This window comes from Geotrypetes seraphini, chromosome 9 (genome assembly GCF_902459505.1).
Source record: "Geotrypetes seraphini chromosome 9, aGeoSer1.1, whole genome shotgun sequence".
NCBI lineage: Eukaryota > Metazoa > Chordata > Amphibia > Gymnophiona > Dermophiidae > Geotrypetes > Geotrypetes seraphini.
The window spans coordinates 160,869,020-160,889,032 of record NC_047092.1 but is presented as its reverse complement, the minus strand read 5'-3'; the positions used below and the strand labels follow the sequence as shown (position 1 = coordinate 160,889,032).

Below are 20,013 nucleotides of genomic sequence, written 5' to 3'. Positions count from 1 at the left end.
CCAGCAGTCAGGCAAGTCACACTTCTCTGCTGTAGCTTAATAATAACACAACATAGCTCCTCAAACATTTATAAAAGCACATATTACATAGTTTTGACCCAGCTATGGAAATCAATCAATTTACTTATGAAAAAGTACCGACTCCTGTAAATGATATAGTGATAGTGCTACCCTTTTACATGTCGCAGGAAAAAAATGAGGCATTCCCTTGAAGGGCAAAATAGTAGGGTATTCATAGATACTGTCATTTGGGGGTTTATCAATATACTCATTGCTGCTCCTGATGCATGCTTCCCAAAAATCATGCCAACGATTAAAGAGACTTTGGATTAGAGAATGACATGGAGACAAAGTTTTCCCCATCCCTACGGGAACTCATTTTCCTGTTCCGTCCCCATCCCTGCAAGCTCTGTCCTCATCTGCACAAGCCTCAAACACTTTAAAATCATAAGTGTTCTAGGTTAGAGCAGAGTTTATAGGAATAGGGCAAGGACAGCGACAAAACTTGCGGGGATAGGACGGGGAAATTGAGTTCCTGCGGGACGGGGGGAAATGTGTCCCCATGTCATGCTCTACTTTGGATTTAAATTTTATATTTAATCAATCTGAGCAGCAGTTTCACATTCATTGGGATTTATTAACTGCCTTAATAAAGAGAGTCACCCAAAGGGGTGTACAGCAGTTACAGCTTGACATAAAACTTGCATAACAATAATAAAATGACCAAATAGGGTAAAAGCATAAATACAATCAATGAGGTAAAACTTGGGAGATGTTAGTCTTAAAAAACTAGGCTTCAGTTTGACATAATACAGTATCAGAAACAAACATTTAGCAGTTCTGTAAAACAATCACTTAAGTGTACAAATGTGATATCAGCAGAATACGAATGCTAGCATAATAGGCAGCACGTTTAGACACGTTATATTGTTACGATTAGGCGCGTTATATTAAGACAAACAACAATACACTAGAAATGAAAATTTAGGCACATCTTAGAACACAGATAAGAAATTCTGTGGTACCAGACGTGCTATTAAGATGTTCCCAAACCCATAAATTACCCCCCCCCCCCCCCACACTGCAAGACTTCCCAGTTTCAGGGGAGACAGAGCCTCCTCCCCGGAAGAAGTTTGAGTGAACTTCCGAACAGCCCCTCTCGGAGAACTTCAATCCCTCGCCCACACCAAGGTAACTGTATTTACACCTGGGGCGCAGGACGGAGCGGCATTTAGCATCTATTTCCAGCCCGGGGAGGGGGTTGGGGAAGAGGGGGGAGGGGGCTGAGCCGAAATGGCAGGCAAGGAAGGTGCGGAAATACGTTGGTCATAAATACCACACACCCCGCTGCCCTGGCTCTGACGTTTGCTAACACGGAGAAGGGGGAGAAGGGGGGGTCTGGAGAAGAGACAAACTGTGAAAGGGACCGCCGCCTGGGGTCTCCCACACGTCAAGACCCAGCGCCCCCCCCCCCCCCCCATCCCCCGAACCCAACCGCCTCTCGGTCAGGGCCTGTTCCGGGGGCTCTCTTCGGCGCGGCCGCCCCACGCCCTCCCCTCTCCCGCCGGGGCCCGTTTGCCGTCACTGACCTTGGAATCGCCGTTGCAGAGAGCCATGAATGCCGGATGCCACGCAGGGACGGGCGGGCGGGAAGGAGAGTGCCGTGCAGGGGGGGCTACGGGAGTCTTTCGCGCCGGCCGGAGATGAGATAATCCGGCAGCAACGTGTGACCTCCCCCAGCCCTCGCCGTCTCCCCGCCTCCTCTCCCTCCTGCCGCCGAGAGGGGACGCCAGTGGACAGTGGGAAGGAGCTTGCTTTCTGCGGCTGGGAGAAAGGGGGCGCTAGACGCAACAGCGACCATCTTTCTTTCTGGCGTACAAGTCGGGTAAGCCAATTGGGATGGAGGAAATAATTTTGAGGTAAAATAAAAATGCGGCTAAACTCGTCATCTTAGGACGTTACAGTTTATTTTCGCCTAATGTATTATATTTTTGATATATATTTTACATATTTAATTCGGCTTGTAATGTTTTTGTTGTTGTTATTTAATTTTCACCCTAATCACAAATGGCCGATACGTGGCTTCGAATCTTGTCACTGCCCTTTCTATGTATTGGCTGAAGATGCGCCGAGTGTCACGCGTTCCATTCTAAATAGTAACCCACCGGAATCCGGGCTCCCTAGTTCCTAGTTCCCCCCGTGCTTTTCTCTACGGAAACTTGTTCGCCTCTGTTACACCATGGACTGCACTTAGCGCCTAGTTTCAGGGGGAACTACTAGAGCAGAGGACCTCTTGCTCTGAACCGGTCAGGAAGTGGGGGCCGGCGGAATGCTGACGAGGAATTTGATACTTCCGAGTGGCGCAGGCTGGAGTGGGGAATGGATACGAGGAAGCTCCCGCAGGGGCTCTGAATATATCTTTTTACGGTGGAGGCGGGAGCGGAGGTCCTGTGGCAGCGCGTGTGAAAGGGGCGACGAGGGTGGTAGCTGTTTAACCACCACGTCCGGACGTGTGTAAAGAGGTCCTGAGCTAATGGTTTCCATTGGGTTGCGTTCTCACTTCAAGTGAAAGACTTGTCTCGGCTTGAATGTAGGTCTATGAAACTTCTCTGTTTGAACCGGCTGGTTCTGAAAATAAGATGAATGCTTAATTCAGTTATTTTGCAGTTATGATGAAACCTTTTTTTAATCATAATCACTTTAATATATTTGCAAATTAAATTTTGGAAGGAAATAATTGTCAGTTTCTTCTTTTGGATGAGTGTAAGGGGGGGGGGGGGTTAGAGCAGAAAAATAAACAGCAAATAAAAGACAAACTTTCAAACCACGGTTAACTGAAGCTTTTTCCTATTGAAGATTCTATTGGGAAAGGGCAGTTAAGTGGGAAATGTCTTTTCCAGCCCATGGTAGGTAGTTAGCAGAATGCAATAACAGTAGCATTTTTTTCACTGTCTTTTTTTTTTTGTCTTCTTCTTCTCCCTAAACATAGTGTGAGGAACTAATCAAAGCAATCTGGAATGGCACCGGCACTCACTCATAAAGACAGCAGGCAACGCCGGCAAAACCTTCAACCCTTGAACATCGATATTAATGAAGAAAATTTCCACACTAAAGTTGAAGAGGGCAGAGAAGCCTTGTTACAAGCCTGTGATATTCATGTTCCTAAAGTGGTAATAGGCTATAGAGGAGAACTGGGAAATATTTTGTTACTGTTGTTTCTCTATGTTTTGCAAGGCATTCCATTAGGTTTAGCAGGAAGCATTCCCTTGATCTTGCAGACCAAGAATGTTAGTTATACAGACCAAGCTTTTTTCAGTTTTGTGTTCTGGCCATTCAGTCTTAAGCTGCTTTGGGCACCTTTGGTGGATGCTGTATATATCAAGAAATTTGGACGAAGGAAATCCTGGCTGGTTCCAACACAGTATATTTTGGGGATCTTCATGATATATTTATCTACTAAAGTTCATACTCTACTGGGAAATGATCATCATAGTCCTGATATAATTGCATTGACTGTTGCATTTTTCATTTTTGAGGTTTTGGCTGCAACCCAGGACATAGCGGTAGATGGTTGGGCATTAACTATGCTATCCAGAGAAAATGTGGGGTATGCTTCAACTTGCAATTCTGTGGGTCAAACTGCAGGATACTTTATGGGCAATGTTTTGTTCCTGGCTCTTGAATCAGCAGATTTCTGTAACAAGTATTTACGGTTTACACCACAATCAAGAGGAATTGTTACCCTTGCAGGTAGTATTGGCTTGTATTACTAAATATAACAGTGATGCATATGGATGGAATTTTAGTAGTGTTCTGCAGGTTTTTTTTCTTTTCCAGCATTTTTATTTAAACTATTTACAGATTTGCATATAATAGAGGTGATATTCCTAATGAATCTGCATGCCTATCTCGAAAACCTGACTAGCTGGGGGCCCTCAGTAAAGGTTTAAGAACTACTGCTCTTAAAAAATTATTTTCTAAAATGATTTTTTTTAACCAATGAAGTGCACTCAATTTTATATCTTAATCTGTTGTTGTTTCAATTAAAATAATTGAGAAATTGATAATAGAAGTTAAACCATATTTTTTATTAACTCATTTATATAGTAACTAGTCTTATAGCCCGTTACATTAACGGGTGCTAGAATATATGTGTTCCCTCTTTATTTCTTTCTTTCTCTCTCTCTCACCTTAGCCGCTTTCTTTCTTTCTGTATTTCTTTTTCCTTGGCTGTCCATCACCACCCCTTGCCTGCTCCCCCTGTCCATTCTCCCTTCCTTTTACCTCCCCTGTGTCCACCACCACCCCTTCACAGCTCTCCTTATGCAGCAGCAGCCCTTCTCCCTTTGTTTTACCTCCCCCCCATCCATCAGCACCTCTTTCCTTCTCCCCCTGTCCAGCAGTAGACGTCCCTTCCTTTTTATCCCCCCTCCTCCTTCTTATCCCTATGATACACTTACCTTGCTCTGCCCCTGATCAGAGGCTTCCGACAGCCGCCCAGTTGCACCCATTGGAAAAGTTCCCTGATGTGACTCCCGCTGTCTTTTTTTCTGTCTCTCTGTCCCTGGCCCCCTTTGTCTGTTTGTCTTTCTGTATATCTCCCTGCCCCTGTGTCTTTCTTCTTTTCTTTCTGTCTCCCTTCCTCCCTCTGTCGGTCTGTCCGAAGCAGCATTCCCTCCCCCCACACCAGTTCCCTGTGCACCTGCCCCTGTGTCTTTCTTTTTGTCTTTCTGTCTCCCTTCCTCCCTCTGTCTGTCTATCCAAAGCAGCATTATCCCAGGACAAGCAGGCAGCATATTCCCACATATGGGTGACGTCACCGACGGAGCCCCGCAGCGGACAGCCTCGAAAGCAAACTTGCTTGAAGATCTCGAACTTTCGAGTACTGCACCGCGCCTGCGCGCGTGCCTTCCCGCCCGAACTAGGGGGCGCATCTCCTGAGAGGATCCTCAGTTCGTTTATTTCCGCGGAGACAAGAAGACACGTTTTCTTTCTCTGCAGCATTGCCTTCTCATCACCGCGGCTGTTTCTTTTAAATTAAAGTCGGTCGCTGTGTTAATTTTATCTTTCTTCTTTTCTTTTTCGTATTAAAAAAAAAAAAAAAAAAAAAAAGTATATTCTTTTTTCCTTTTAAGTTCGGCCGTCGAGCTTTGGGCCTAGGCCTAGGCTCCTTCGTTCGACACGGACTTTGTTTTTTCCATGTCCCGGCCTCTTACCGGGTTTAAACGTTGTCGACAGTGTAATTGGGTGATTTCGGTCACCGATCCCCACTGCCGCTGTTTACAGTGCCTGGGTTCCTCTCATTCCCCAGAAGATTGTCATCGCTGCTTTACCCTCACTCCACGAGCTTTTCGGCGGCGTTGTGCTCAATTTTTTCAACTTTTCGGTATGGAGCAATCTTCGGAGCCGGCCTCGACCGTGGCGGCTGCACCGGTCTCGAAGGCCTCGACTCCGACGACCTCGACACCTGTGGTCTCGAAGGCCTCGACCCAGACTCCGGCTGGAGTTTCGGTCTTGAAGGCCTCGACCTCTTCTACTTCGGTTGCCTCGAAGACGACGTCTTCCACGAAGCCTTCTACGGGGGGTAAGTCTCCGAGTTCTCTTTCAGGTGCCGTATCCAAGAAGCCACCAGAGTCCTCGGCGCGACCACTTTCAAAGCGTACCTCCAAGATAAGGGAATACTCACCTTCGAGGTCGCCCTCTTCGGAGCGTACTGCTGCACATACGAGGTCAGAATCTTCTGTCTCGGTGCCGATGCTGGAAGACATGTTAAAGTCTATCCTCACCACTCAGATTAATTCTTTGGTGGCTCAACTGGTCCCGTCCTCGACCTTGCCTCGGGCTGACCAGCCTGTTACTCAACCGGAGCTTCCAGTCTCCCGAAGCCGATCCCGGACACCGAAAAACATTTCTTCATCGGAGTCGTCTCCGGGCTCTCCTCCTCCAAAGCATCGGTCCGAAGCATTCGAGACATGTTGCCTCCAAGCTTCGGAGGGAGTCTTCGCCGTTGGATACCGAGGCTTCTTTGTCTCGTTCTTCGAAGACGAAGCAGGGATCTCGACATCGAGCCTCCACTCGAAGCCCTTCTCGATCCAGAACCCCATCGAAGCCAGTCCGTCGAGACAGTTCTCCACACACCTCGACTCATTCGGTACCACGTACACCGGGTACTTCTCCATCCAGGAGTCTGAAGAGGAAACATTCTCTTACTCCACTTCACAGTACAGCTTCTTCTCCTACTATGTGTATGGAATCGGACATTTCCACATACTCTAGAGAAAATTCTCCATCCTACTCAGTACAACATAAATCTCGCAGTGGCTCTCCTGAAGAATCATCTGACCCAAAATCAGTTTCTTTTGCCAAATTTATTTTTGATATGGGCCAAGCTCTTAAGCTAGACCTTCATTCAGACTCTAAATATACTCCTGAGTACCTGGCGGATATGGAGCTTCCCCATCCTCCTAAAGAGTCACTCAGATTGCCTATGACTCCTGTCCTCCAGCAGACCTTCACTCGCAATATGGAGACTCCTTATTCTATCACTGCCATCCCATCTAAATTGGAGTCTCGTTACAGAACGGTTCCATCTAAAGGATATGAAAAGTCTCAACTTTCTCATCAATCTCTAGTGGTAGAGTCATCATTAAAGAAAGCACATCCATCCAAAATTTATGCTTCAGTTCCTCCTGGTAGGGAAGGCCGTACCATGGATAAATTTGGTCGACGTTTATACCAGAATTCTATGATGGCAAATAGAGTTCTAAATTATAATTACATTTTTACGTCCTATTTCAATCATTTTTTAAAGATTTTGTCTTCCTTTTACCCGGATATCTCTACCAATCGTCTATCAGAATTTAAAAATATCCTTAAGACTCTTTCTCAGTTGAGACTATTCATGCTACAAGCTTCCTATGATGCCTTTGAACTCTCCTCTAGAGTCTCGGCATTTGCAGTAGCCATGCGTAGATTAGCATGGTTACGGATAGTGGACATGGATCCTAACCTCCAGGATAGATTGGCTAATCTTCCTTGTCAAGGAAATGAATTATTTGATGACTCTATTGAGGCAGCTACAAAGCGTCTTTCAGAACATGAGCGCTCTTTTGCTTCCCTCATCCGTCCAAAACCTAAACCTGTACCAACTAGAGGTTTTAAACAAACTCCACGTCGCTATCCACAGAAAACAACTCCTGCTTTTTCTAGACCTCCTGCTCGTCGGCCTCCTCCACAACAACGACAACAGAAGTCACAGACCCCTGCTAACACTAAGCCTGCTCAGTCTTTTTGACAATCTCAACTTGAGCATTCAAATTTCTCTGTTTCCAAATTCTCCCCTCCCCATAGGGGGTCGCCTGTCCAATTTTTATCATCAATGGGAGCTCATAACATCAGATCTCTGGGTACTTACCATTATCAGAGAGGGATACTCTCTTCGACTCCTTCAGGTGCCTCCAGATCGCCATCCAAGAGAGTGTCTTTCAAATCAGTCGCATCTTCCTCTTCTTCTTCAAGAAGCTCGGGCTCTTCTTCTCCTGCGAGCAGTGGAGGAAGTTCCTCTCTCCCAAAGGAACTCGGGATTCTACTCCCGTTATTTTCTAGTTCCCAAAAAGACGGGGGATTTGCAACCGATTTTGGATCTCAGAGCTCTCAACAAATTTCTAGTCAAAGAGAAATTTCGAATGCTCACTCTGCCAACTCTATATTCCTTGATGGATCAAGGGGATTGGATGTGCTCCCTCGATCTCAAAGAGGCCTATACTCATATCCCCATTCATCCAGCTTTTCGCAAGTACCTCAGATTCCAAGTAGGAAATCTTCATCTTCAGTACAGAGTTCTCCCCTTCGGACTGGCTTCTTCCCCCAGAGTTTTCACAAAATACCTTGTGGTTGTAGCTGCAGCTCTTCGCAACCAGGGTCTCCAAGTATTTCCATACCTAGACGACTGGCTCATCAAGGCTCCCTCTCTTTCAGGGGTTATTGTAGCGACCCAACAGACTATTCTCTTTCTTCAAAGTCTGGGATTTCACATCAATTTTCCCAAATCTCAACTAATTCCTTCTCAGTCTCTCCAGTTCATAGGAGCGACTCTGGACACTATCAATCTGAGAGCATACCTTCCTCAACCACGTCAGGATGCACTCCTTCAGATTTCTCAACAATTCTTCCAACTTTCCACTATTCCAGCAAGGAAAATGATGGTTCTGCTCGGTCACATGGCCTCTACAGTTCATGTGGTTCCTTTTGCCAGGCTCCATCTTCGCATTCCTCAATGGACACTGGCATCTCAATGGCAACAATCAGTGGATCCACCAACTCGACTAATTTCCATCATCTCCTTCATTAAAAAGTCTCTCCGTTGGTGGATGCTCTCTTTGAATCTTTCAAGAGGTTTACTGTTTTACCCTCTTCCCTCATCAGAAGGTTCTCACAACCGACTCGTCAATGTATGCATGGGGAGCCCATGTGGACGGTCTTTGCACTCAAGGGCTCTGGACCCAAGCAGACCGGAGGTGTCCTATAAATCTGTTGGAACTCAGAGCGATATTTTATGCTCTCAAAAGCTTTTCAGCATCTTCTTCACGACATGGTGATTCTTGTACGTACCGACAACCAAGTAGCCATGTATTATGTCAACAAACAGGGAGGGACGGGATCTCACTCCCTCTGTCAAGAGGCTCTCAAATTGTGGCAGTGGGCGATTCTCCACAACATCTTCCTCAGAGCAGTTTACATTCAGGGTCAACACAACTGTTTGGCGGACAAATTGAGTCGTCTTCTACAACCTCACGAATGGACACTCAATTCTCCTACTGTTCGCCAAATTTTTGCTCGTTGGGGGACTCCGCAGATAGATCTGTTTGCGTCACCTCCTCAACTTCAAACTGCCTCAATTTTGCTCCCGCATCTTTACTCCTCAACGTCTCGAAGCGGATGCGTTTCTACTGGACTGGAGGAATCAGTTCCTTTATGCTTTTCCTCCGTTTCCTCTGATTCTCAAGACTCTAGTCAAGTTGAAGTCAGACCATGCCACCATGATTCTGATAGCTCCTCGGTGGCCCAGACAACCTTGGTTCTCCCTTCTACTTCAACTCAGCACCAGGGAGCCTCTACTTCTACCAATATTTCCTTCTCTACTCACGCAGAATCAAGGATCTTTGCTTCATTCCCAATCTACAGTCTCTACATTTGACAGCTTGGTACCTTTCTCTTTAACAGACTTTTCTCAATTCTCTTCCGTCTGTACAAGATATTTTACTTGCTTCCAGAAAACCATCCACTAGACAATGTTATGGTCAAAAGTGGACAAGATTCTCTGCTTGGTGTTCTACACATAATTTACCACCCAGATCTGCTTCATTGACATCAGTTCTGGACTATTTACTTCATTTATCACAATCTGGACTTCAGACTACATCTATCCGAGTCCACCTTAGTGCTATAGCTGCTTTTCATCAGCCTTTGGATGGAAAATCCCTTTCTGCACATCCTATGATTTCTCGTTTTATGAAAGGACTTCTCAATCTCCATCCTCCTCTTAAACCACCTCCTGTGGTTTGGGATCTCAATGTTGTTTTAGCTCAACTTATGAAATCTCCTTTGAACCACTTGACAAAGCTCATCTCAAGTATCTCACTTGGAAAGCTGTGTTCCTGATCGCCCTCACTTCTGCTCGTCGTGTCAGTGAGTTACAAGCGCTAGTGGCTGATCCACCTTTCACAGTTTTTCACCATGACAAGGTGGTTCTCCGTACTCATCCTAAATTCTTGCCTAAAGTTGTTTCAGAATTTCACATCAATCAGTCTATTGTTCTGCCTGTATTTTTTCCAAAGCCTCATTCTCACCCAGGAGAGGCGGCTCTTCATACCTTGGACTGTAAACGTGCTTTGGCTTTCTACCTGCAACGCACTCAGCTTCACAGAACATCTCCTCAACTTTTCATATCCTTTGATCCAAAACAGGTTGGGTCGTCCTATATCATAGCGTACCAATCTCCAACTGGATGGCTGCTTGCATTTCTTTTTGCTATGCTCAGGCTGGTCTTCCTCTGCAAGGTCGAGTGACGGGCCATAAAGTTTAGAGCTATGGCGGCATCTGTAGCTTTCCTCCGATCAACTCCTATGAGGAAATCTGCAAGGCTGCCACTTGGTCCTCGGTTCATACTTTCACCTCTCATTATTGTCTGGATACTTTATCCAGGAGGGATGGCCATTTTGGCCAATCTGTTTTGCAAAATCTTTTTTCGTAAATTGCCAACTTCCCTCCATCCCTTTTTACTTAGCTTGGAGGGTCACCCATATGTGGGAATATGCTGCCTGCTTGTCCTGGGATAAAGGCACAGTTACTTACCGTAACAGTTGTTATCCAGGGACAGCAGGCAGATATTCCCACAACCCTCCCACCTCCCCTGGTTGGCTTCTTGGCTAGGTATCTGAACTGAGGATCCTCTCAGGAGATGCGCCCCCTAGTTCGGGCGGGAAAGGCACGCGCGCCAGGGCGCGGTGCAGTACTCGAAAGTTCGAGATCTTCAAGCAAGTTTGCTTTCGAGGCTGTCCGCTGCGGGGCTCCGTCGGTGACGTCACCCATATGTGGGTAATATCTGCCTGCTGTCCCTGGATAACAACTGTTACGGTAAGTAACTGTGCTTTCCCTCCCCCTCCATTTCCCTCCTCCCACACCAGTTTCCCGTGCACCTGCCCCTGTGGTCTTTCTTCTTGTCTTTTCTGTCTCCCTTCCTCCCTCTGTCTGTCTGTGCAAAGCAGGCATTCGCTCCCCCTTCCATTTCCCTCCCCCCACACCAGTTCCCTGTGCAGCAGCATTAGCGTTTCCTCTACCCCCATTTCCCTTCCCACAGGTGCGACTACAAACGCGGGGCCCGAGTCCTTTGCCGCCCCCCCCTTCCCTTCCCGCGGCCCGACTACACATGGCGATCAAGCAGCGTGTGCAGCAGTCGTTCACACGCTGCTTCGGGGCCTTCTACTGGGGCCCTGATTTACTCTGGCACGGTCCGGAGCAAATCAGGCACTAGAAGGGCCTGAAGCAGCGTGTGAAGACTGCTGGCACCACGCTGCTTAAATCGCCAGTCGGGCCGTGGTAAAGGAAGAGGGGGGGCGGCAAATGACTCGGGTTCCGGGCAGCAGAAAGTTGCTGGCGCCTCGGTTGGGGGGGCGCTGAGTGGCCGCGATCCCTCTCCTCCCAGACCCCCCCCCCCCCGAGGAACGGAGATCGGCGGCTACAGCCGCTGGCTTAGGTGTCTTCTAAGCACTGCGGCCAACCCTAGCGGAAACAGGAAGTAGTCAGAGAGGGCGGGCCGCAGTGGACAGAAGACAGCAAAGCCAGCGTTAGCGCGGTGCAGCGCTTTTCTCTTCATTTAAAAGCGGGTGAGCCGGTGAGAAGGAGGAGGTGGTGGTTTTGGCAGTGAGTGAGGGCGGAAGGGGGGGAGTCGCCGGCTGTGCTTTCCCGATCTGTCCGCCGCATACGCACTCTGGCCACGGACCTACGGATCAAAGATCAGGGATTACAGATCACGCAGGTCTGAGTGTTGCATGCGCGGTACTAGCGTTTTATTATATAGGATTATGTGAGACCGCTATATATATGTAGCTACTTGTTACATTTTTATGGGAACTGGATGAGTGGTCTAGCTTAACTCTTTCCCCCTCCCCCCCCTCCCCCCCCTTTACTAAGCCACAGTATAGGTTTCTATACTGCAACCCGAAGCGCTAATTCTCCAACGCTCATAGAGAATTGGATGCATGTAGCGCTCCAGCCATGGGAGAAACGTCTACTGTGGCTTAGTAAAAGAGGGCCTCTTGCCTATTTGTTTAATTGTCACCAGGCAGTATGGAAGATACAAAGTCAAGTCACATATTATGACCACCTGCTAATATCCATAATAACCGCCATCTGGCAGCACGGACGCAGACAGATGCCAGGGGAATGACTTGGTAAGGTGCTAGATAGTTGCTAGAGGTATCTGAAGCCATGTAGACTGCAGTGTCCAACAGTTGCTGATGAGTACGTGGTGGTGGTTTCAGTCGGTCTAACATGTTGATCGAGATGGTCTCAAATGGTGCTCAGTTGGGTTAAGGTCTTGGGAATTCGGAAGTCAGGGAAGTAGCTGGTGATATGACATGTCACATTGTCCTGTTGAAAGATCCCATCGCCATAGGGAAGCCTATCAACATATACAGGTGTACTTGATTACCAAGGATAGCGAGATACCCATATCGATTGAGTGAGCATTCCAGAGGTATCAAGGGACCTGGATCCAGACCATACCAAGAAAACATTCCCCAGACCATAACACTGCCACCACCAATTTCTTTGTTTATGTCCAACAATGGTTGTTGAGTGTTTGTTCTGAACGGCTTCATGCCTGATACACCCAAGTTCATCTATTTGATGGAGCTCAAAACATGACTCAATGGAGAAGGCAACTCTTTGCCAGTTGATGCAAGTTCAATGTCAGTACTCTGTGCAAATTGCAGCTGTTTTTTTGTGATGAACCCTTGTAAGCATGGGTTCACATCGCCACCCATCTGCTCTGGAGCCCATTTGCAACAGGGTTCGCTAAACTGTCGTTTTGGACATATCTGGAAGCACCCTGGTTCGTTTGGATGGTGAGTTGCTTCACTGTAGCATGCCGATCAGTCTGTGCCGCCAACGTTCACCTTTCATATCAATGGCGCATGCTGCACCACAGTTACCACGTGAGGTCATCGGAAGGTTCCATTTGTCCACTCATGGTACACTTTAACCACAGGCAGCCTATGAACAGTTCACAAACTCCGCTGTTTCTGAAAAGCTACCATCCTTTATCTTGGTAGCCAATGATATGTCTGTTTCAATGTATGATTAATTGTGCTTTTTTCCCCATGACAGCCACAGTTGCTATATTGGCAACTTGCTGTATCCATCTTATATACCCACGAAAGTTTTGTGTGCAACATTTGCATTTGTTCATTGGCTATGCATCCCTGAGGTCAGAATAGGCGGTGGTCATAATAATGTGACTTGACCATGTATTTTGGCTATCGTTGATTTAAATTTTGCATTAGTAACTTGTACAAGATTCTCTTGTGCAAAGTAGCCAAATCTGCTGAATTAACACATTTTATGATACTTTAAAGCAGAAACATCAGCTTGGCTTCTTAAAATACTTGATTATGCACCTTGGTAGTTTGGTTGTAAAATCTTATAACTGAAAATTATTAAAATAATGGTGCACAAGGCTGCTAAAATTCTTCCTGAAACCCTTATTGAGGGACAGTCCTAAATTTTATTGATAGTTTAACTGCTTTAAGAATGTGCACGGGGTTTTAAATAAGAAAGTTAGAAAAACTAAGCAAAATGTTCCAAACACATTAAATTCATCTAGGTATAGAAAATCTCCTCTTAAGTGTTAGCAGTGAACACAAAGAAGCATTTTTGACCATCTATAACAAGTACCTTGAAGAGCAAGAGCTTTCTTAGGATTTAAAAGATTTATTTATTGTTGGAATGTATAGGAAAAATCAGCCTGTTGATAATCATGATAAGGTGTTGGAAAGATCCTAACTAAAAATTTTCTTAGACTAAGAGTATCAGCATGTGTTTCTTCCAGAAAATGTATACCAGTTTCCATGTGAAAAGATCAAGGTAGTGATCTCACTTTTTTTTTCTTTTTTTTGTTAATTGAGTAGGGTTAATGGGAACTTGTTTTGTTTTCACCCATGGGACAAGTAAAGCTCTCCTTTCATAACAGGAAAGTTGGCATCTGGTAGATCAGAGAATGTAACTTATTTTTATCCGTGCACATAAGCAGTAGTCCAATTGGAAAGCTGAAGTGACAGAAGTACAGTAATTAGTGAAAAAAGTATTTTCTTACTGAGAGGGCTGTGCACACCTGGAACAGATTTTCAGCAGAGGTTACAGGAACTACAACAGTTGCAGAATCCAGCTATGCAAAATATAAATACAAAGGGACCTTAGTAGTGGAGGGAGGAGGAAGACCACAACTAAGAGCTATGCAGATTGGGTCAGCTAACTAGTCCTTTTCTGTTAAATTTCTATGCATTTTTGGACTCTTCTGGCTATGTACTTTTTACTCTTGACCTCTAGTAATTCAGTTTATAATTCTTAGGGCCCTTTTACTAAACCAAGTTAAGTAATACATGGTTTACAGTGTAAACTTTACACCACATAACTATGAGCGTGGAGCTATACTAGGGGGCTTTGCTGTATTTTTGCAGTTAGCGTGCAGTAAACCAGGCATTAAGAGGGAAATTGTATAGGAGGTACCTAAAGTTATGACCTAACTTAATTAGTAAATTGGCTTCAATTATGAGCTTTAATAAGATTTTAATTGAAAAAAATCTAATTGGGTGATAGGTGCCTATCTTCTTAGGCATGACTCTACAAAAAATAGGCACCCATCACATGGTACCTAGCAGCACCCAACTCCAAAGTAGGCATGTTTAGGGGAGAAGAGCTAGGCACAGTTCTTTAAAGGACTTAGTTGCCTATAATATAGACCTTTAAAACCCCCATTCTACATTACAGGTGTCCTAAGTTTTAAGTTAGGTGCAATTCTGTAATAGTTTCAAGTTTTCCAAGTTTATTAAAAAAAATTTTAAACCACTTAATCAAGTTTTCTAAGCGATGTACAATATAAAATTTACATAAAAACAGATACAACCAAGACAGCTTAATAAAACACAAATAAGGACATATGGACTTACTTCAAACAATAGGAAAGAAAGGGAAGGGACTACAATCGTAAAAGAGAAAGCGAAACATAAAAGGAAAAATACAGTAGGTTAGGGTAAAAAACAATAACATTTATTTTTTTTTTGTGGGGGTTTTTTTTGTTGGTTTTTGTCCTTTTTTTCCTTTGCCTAAGTGTGATTGACAAGAGATAGGTGCTTATATTCTAGGCGCCTATCTTTTTAGATACCATTTATAGAATTTCTCCTTAAGTGCTTTCAAGGGCATGGCATGGGGGAAGAGTAGGCATGGAAGGTCTTTAGCAGTTAACACACTGCGCTTAATGCATGCTAATGCAGAGTTAAAATGGAAACCACTTACCTCCTCCTAAGTAGGAGGTTCAACTCGTATTTCCAATATTAACCAGGAGCAGGTACTGCACATTAATCTGAATGCTAAGGTATAACCTGCAGTGGAAAATACTGGGAACACCCCCAATAGGTGCCACATTAAATTTGAAGTTACCATGGGTTATAAAGTCCCATGTTAAGCTGTAGTAACCAAGTTTGCCATATCTTAGTAAAAAAGCCTCTTAGGGCTCCCTTTTACGAAGCCGCATTAGCGACTTTGGTGCTTGACTTTTATCAGGCACTAACCCCTGCGCTAGTCGAAAAAAAACTACCACCATGCTCAAGACGAGGTGGTAGCAGCTAGCGCTGCCGGCAGTTTAGCGCATGTAAACCGCTAACGTGCCTTCGTAAAAGGAGCCCTTAGTATTGGAATCTCATGTTGGTGATATATTAAAAGTTGTAGATGGTATTTTGCCAGTTCCCATCTTGGCAATTTTATCTCTTTCAGATTTCATGTTTTTCTGGGAACAGTCTTTTAATCACTACAACCATAGGTTGCCCTGCTGAAAAAAGAATATCAAAAAAGGACTGCAACAGCGAGAAGAAACACAAAACATCAAGGAAACTTACAGACTGCTCTTCAGCATTGTTCAGATGCCTGCAGTGCTCTCCTTCTGCTTCCTGATTTTAACAGCAAAAGTGAGTACACTTCCCCCTCCCTATTCGTGGTTTCGGGGTTCGCGGTTTCGATTATCTGCAAATTTTTTTGGGGGGAGGAGAAAAAGCTATAGCCTTTAGTATTTCACAGATTACTCCTTACCTGGTGGTCTAGCGGGCTTTCGGGGCAGGAAGCGATCTTCCTATGCTCCTGCCCTGTGTAGATCGTCAATAGGAAATGGCTGCCGTGAGCTCCTGTTGTAGTTTCAAGAGACTATGGAAACTCACTGCAGTCATTTGCTATTGGTGATCTGCATGGGCAGAAGTGTAGGAAGTTCACTCCTGCCCCGAAAGCCCGCTAGAACCACCAGGTAAGACCGGGATGAGGGGAGGTGGGAGTGGGTCAGAAGCCAGCCAAGAAGTTATTTGCAGTTTTTCACACTTCGCGGTCTGGCTCTGCCCCTCTCCCCCACAAATACTGAGGGAGAAGTGTAAAATGATTGGGGGGATTGCAAGATGTGGGAATGGAAACCATTGAGTTTGGTAAAAGATTAGTTTCAATAAGCACAAAGAAATTTAATATGGAAGAGTACAGGGAGTAATGATTTCGTTTTTTTTAAATATGGTTTTGAGTTTGGCTTTTTAGATGTAATTACTTGCCTTATTTCCAAATCTGAGCTGAAGGTGAGTTATATTCAGGTACTGTAAACATTTCCCTTCACAAGAGGGCTTAGTTATAACAAAAGACTGTAAAGTATGTTTTATTTTGATATAATTTCATGTTTGGGTTTTTTGTTTGTGTTTCATCAGAATCTTGTGATTTATCTTACAGTTCAGTGAGTGCTAAAACACTGTATTAAATAACATTATAAACCAGGGTCCTGAGCCCTTGCCTACCAATCAAGTGACTGTATTGTGTGATACACTGCAAAAATCCAGGGTTTGTCCCTCAGGTACAGTTGCCAGGGCATTGCTAAAGTGATGTTCATGCTGTGTAGAGAAGGATAGAAATACTGTAGCTGTGATTGAAGATCTCTGTCCTCTGTCTCAGTTATAGCATTCTCCAAATCCTTCTGCATCTTGGCAGGAAGCAGGGTCTGAATAGGTTTCAAGCCTACAAATTGAAGGAAACAAGCTAGCCAAAATGTAAACTCAGAATTCATAATTCTGCTGTCACAAAAAAACTATAGACATATGGCAGAATAAGGACTGTAAGCTTTATCTGGTTTGCTCAGTTTAATTTCTGGTGTTTGCCATGGATTCCAATAAATCTGGTTTTATCTAGAGGCCTTTTGAGTTTATCCTCAGATTTCCTTGAATTCCATTACTATTCAGTTGCCCTCTCCTCTTCTGAAAGGCCATTACATGAAGAATATTCTATACCGTATTTTCACGCAAATAACACGCACCCGTATATAAACGCGCACACGGATATAGCGCGCAGAAATCACGATGATTTTGCACAAAAACTTTGATAAACCGCGCTCACGGGGATACGCGCATGCTGCCCGACGCTCCTTTCGCCCGCCCTGACTTTCCCGTGCGCTGTCCCGACTCTCCGTTCACGCACCCCTGACTTCCATGCACTGTCCCCCCTTGAAGGTCTGTCCCCATCCTGAAAGGCCTGATGCCCCCCCCCCCCGACGTCCGATACCATCCCTCCCCCCGAAGGGAACCCGCCGACTCCCCAACAATATCGGGCCAGGAGGGAGCCCAAATCCTCCTGGCCACGGCGACCCCCTAACCCCACCCCGCACTACATTACGGGCAGGAGGGATCCCAGGCCCTCCTGCCCTCAACGCAAACCCCCCTCCCCCCCAACGACCGCCCTCCCCAAGAACCTCCGACCGCCCCCCCCAGCCGACCCGCGACCCCCCTGGCGACCCCCACGACCCTCCACCCCCCCTTACCTTTGGAAGTTGGGCCAGAAGGGAGCCCAAACCCTCCTGGCCACGGCCGACCCCCTAACCCCACCCCGCACTACATTACGGGCAGGAGGGATCCCCAGGCCCTCCTGCCCTCAACGCAAACCCCCCCTCCCCCCAACGACCCGCCCTCCCCAAGAACCTCCGACCGCCCCCCAGCCGACCCGCGATCCCCCTGGGCGACCCCCACGACCCCCCCACCCCCCTTCCCCCGTACCTTTTGGTAGTTGGCCGGACAGACGGAGCCAAAACCCCGCCTGTCCGGCAGGCAGCCAACGAAGGAATGAGGCCGGATTGGGCCCATCCATCCTAAAGCTCCGCCTACTGGTGGGGGCCTATGGCGCGTGGGCCAATCAGAATAGGCCCTGGAGCCTTAGGTCCCACCTGGGGGGCGGCGGCCTGAGGCACATGGTCGGGTTGGCCCATGTGCCTCAGGGCCGCGCCCCCAGGTGGGACCTAAGGCTCCAGGGCCTATTCTGATTGGGCCCACGGCCAGTAGGCCCCACCAGTAGGCGGAGCTTTAGGATGATGGGCCAATCCGGCCTCATTCCTTCGTTGGCTGCCTGCCGACAGCGGGTTTGGCTCCCGTCTGTCCGGCCAACTAACCAAAGGTACGGGGAAGGGGGGTGGGGGGTCCGTGGGGGTCGCCAGGGGGATCGCGGGTCGGCTGGGGAGCGGTCAGAGGTTCTTGGGGGGGACGGTCGTTGGGGGGGAGGGGGGTTTGCGTCGAGGGCAGGGGGGCCCTGGGATCCCTCCTGCCCGTAATGTAGTGCGGGGTGGGGTTTAGGGGGTCGCCGTGGCCAGGAGGGTTTGGGCTCCCTTCTGGCCCGATATTGTCGGGAAGTCGGCGGTCCTTCGGGGTGGGGGTGCGAGTGGTCCTGCGGGGGGGGGGGGGATGTATCGGACGTCGGGGAGTCGGCCGGGCAAGAGGGCTTGGGCTCCCTCTTGCTCCGATCGTGGATGCGGGTGCGGATGGGAGCGCGTGCGAGCGGTCGTTCGGGGTGGGGGTGCGAGCGGTCCTGCTGGGGGGGGGGAATCGGGCGTCGGGCGGGGTGGGAACTATGTTTTAAAACTTTGGTATACCGCGCTCACGCATATAACGCGCGAGGGGTATGCGCGGTAGGTAAAAACGCGTATAACGCGCGCGTTATATGCGTGAAAATACGGTACTTCTTTTGGAGCCTGACAGCATAATTTGGCCTAATTTCTTTCTGCTAAAGAGAAAAAAAAGTTTTTGTTTCTAGTGCCTTCTTTATGCTTCAGAGATATTTGAAGGTTTTTCTTATATCCCTGTGGCTCTTCTCTTTTGTAGGTTTGCATATGTAGGGGCTTAAGGCTTATTTATGTTCTTGATGTTATTCTCTCCCCCATCTTTGATGGCCTTTTTCTGGACTGTCCCCACTCTGTGTATCTGAAATTGGACACCATACTCCAGATGAGATCTCACCAGTCATTTGTATAAGCAGATAGATTGATTATATATTATAGGTGGAAATAAAAAAAATGATTTATGGTTTAAGGGGTTGTATTGAGAACCAACTCAGGAAACGCTAACTCTATACAAAAGTACAAGTATTGATTAAGGTTTAATAATGTATTGATTATGGTTTAATAATGTCTGTGTTGAAACCATCCCAGGAAACAAACTCTGTATTGTAACACCTTTCCAGAAGCTCATATAAATCGCTCTGAATTGACTCCCCCACTCATTAGCAGTGGTATAGAAGCTTTCAATAAACAATTATCACCACCTCTTTCCTATTAGTTATGTCTCTTTCTATACATTTTAGCATTCCCCTGGTTCTGACTCCTGTCTTCTCTTACTGTTTTGTTACCTTCAGACCATTAAATCATCCCCAGGTACTTTTTATGCTTGGTGTACATCAATATTACCAGAGTATGGACTTCATTTACTTTCAAAAGCTTACGGGAACTTGCGTGTGTGTTTTATTTACTGCATTTTCATGAAGAGATTCACCCAAAGTAATTTATAATACATTGAATCGTAATCAGGTACTCTTAAGTGTTTTCCCTATCTATCCCAGCAGGCTCACAATCTAACTAACTGTGGTACCTGGAGCAAGCTGGGATTGAACTTGCAACCCCAGGGTGCTGAGGCAGCAGCTCTAATCACTAGACCACTCCTCCATTCCTGTTTTAACTCTTATATGATTTGATATTAAAGTTCGACATTTTGTGGTTTTCTTGTGAAATACATTTTCTATTGCTAGCTCTTGTGCTCAGAGTAAGATAATTCCTTTTGACTTGCTGCTCAGCAAGTTCTTGTAGAATCTGAATTAGAAAGTTAATCCTGTAACTGAAAACCACCGCTCACTAGATATGGTTGCCAAGGTTTATACCCATGAACAAGTTTGATGGCTTTAGCTTTG

The 20,013-nt window shown here is 46.3% G+C and overlaps 2 protein-coding genes across 2 annotated transcripts in view; one reads left to right on the top strand and one right to left on the bottom strand.

Moving 5' to 3' along the window:
- GMPS (guanine monophosphate synthase) overlaps positions 1-2,184 on the bottom strand; it is a 96,690-nt gene extending 94,506 nt beyond the window's left edge. Inside the window, 1 exon segment of the mRNA XM_033958614.1 lies at positions 1,590-2,184. Coding sequence (XP_033814505.1) covers positions 1,590-1,616 — 27 coding nt within the window. The 5' untranslated portion in view covers positions 1,617-2,184.
- A 71-nt stretch (positions 2,185-2,255) lies between these two features.
- The window catches only part of SLC33A1 (solute carrier family 33 member 1), a 34,081-nt gene continuing 16,323 nt past the window's right edge, over positions 2,256-20,013 (top strand). The window contains 3 exon segments of the mRNA XM_033958615.1: positions 2,256-2,590; positions 2,990-3,750; positions 15,550-15,740. Of these exon segments, the coding sequence (XP_033814506.1) occupies positions 3,018-3,750; positions 15,550-15,740 (924 nt within the window). The 5' untranslated portion in view covers positions 2,256-2,590; positions 2,990-3,017.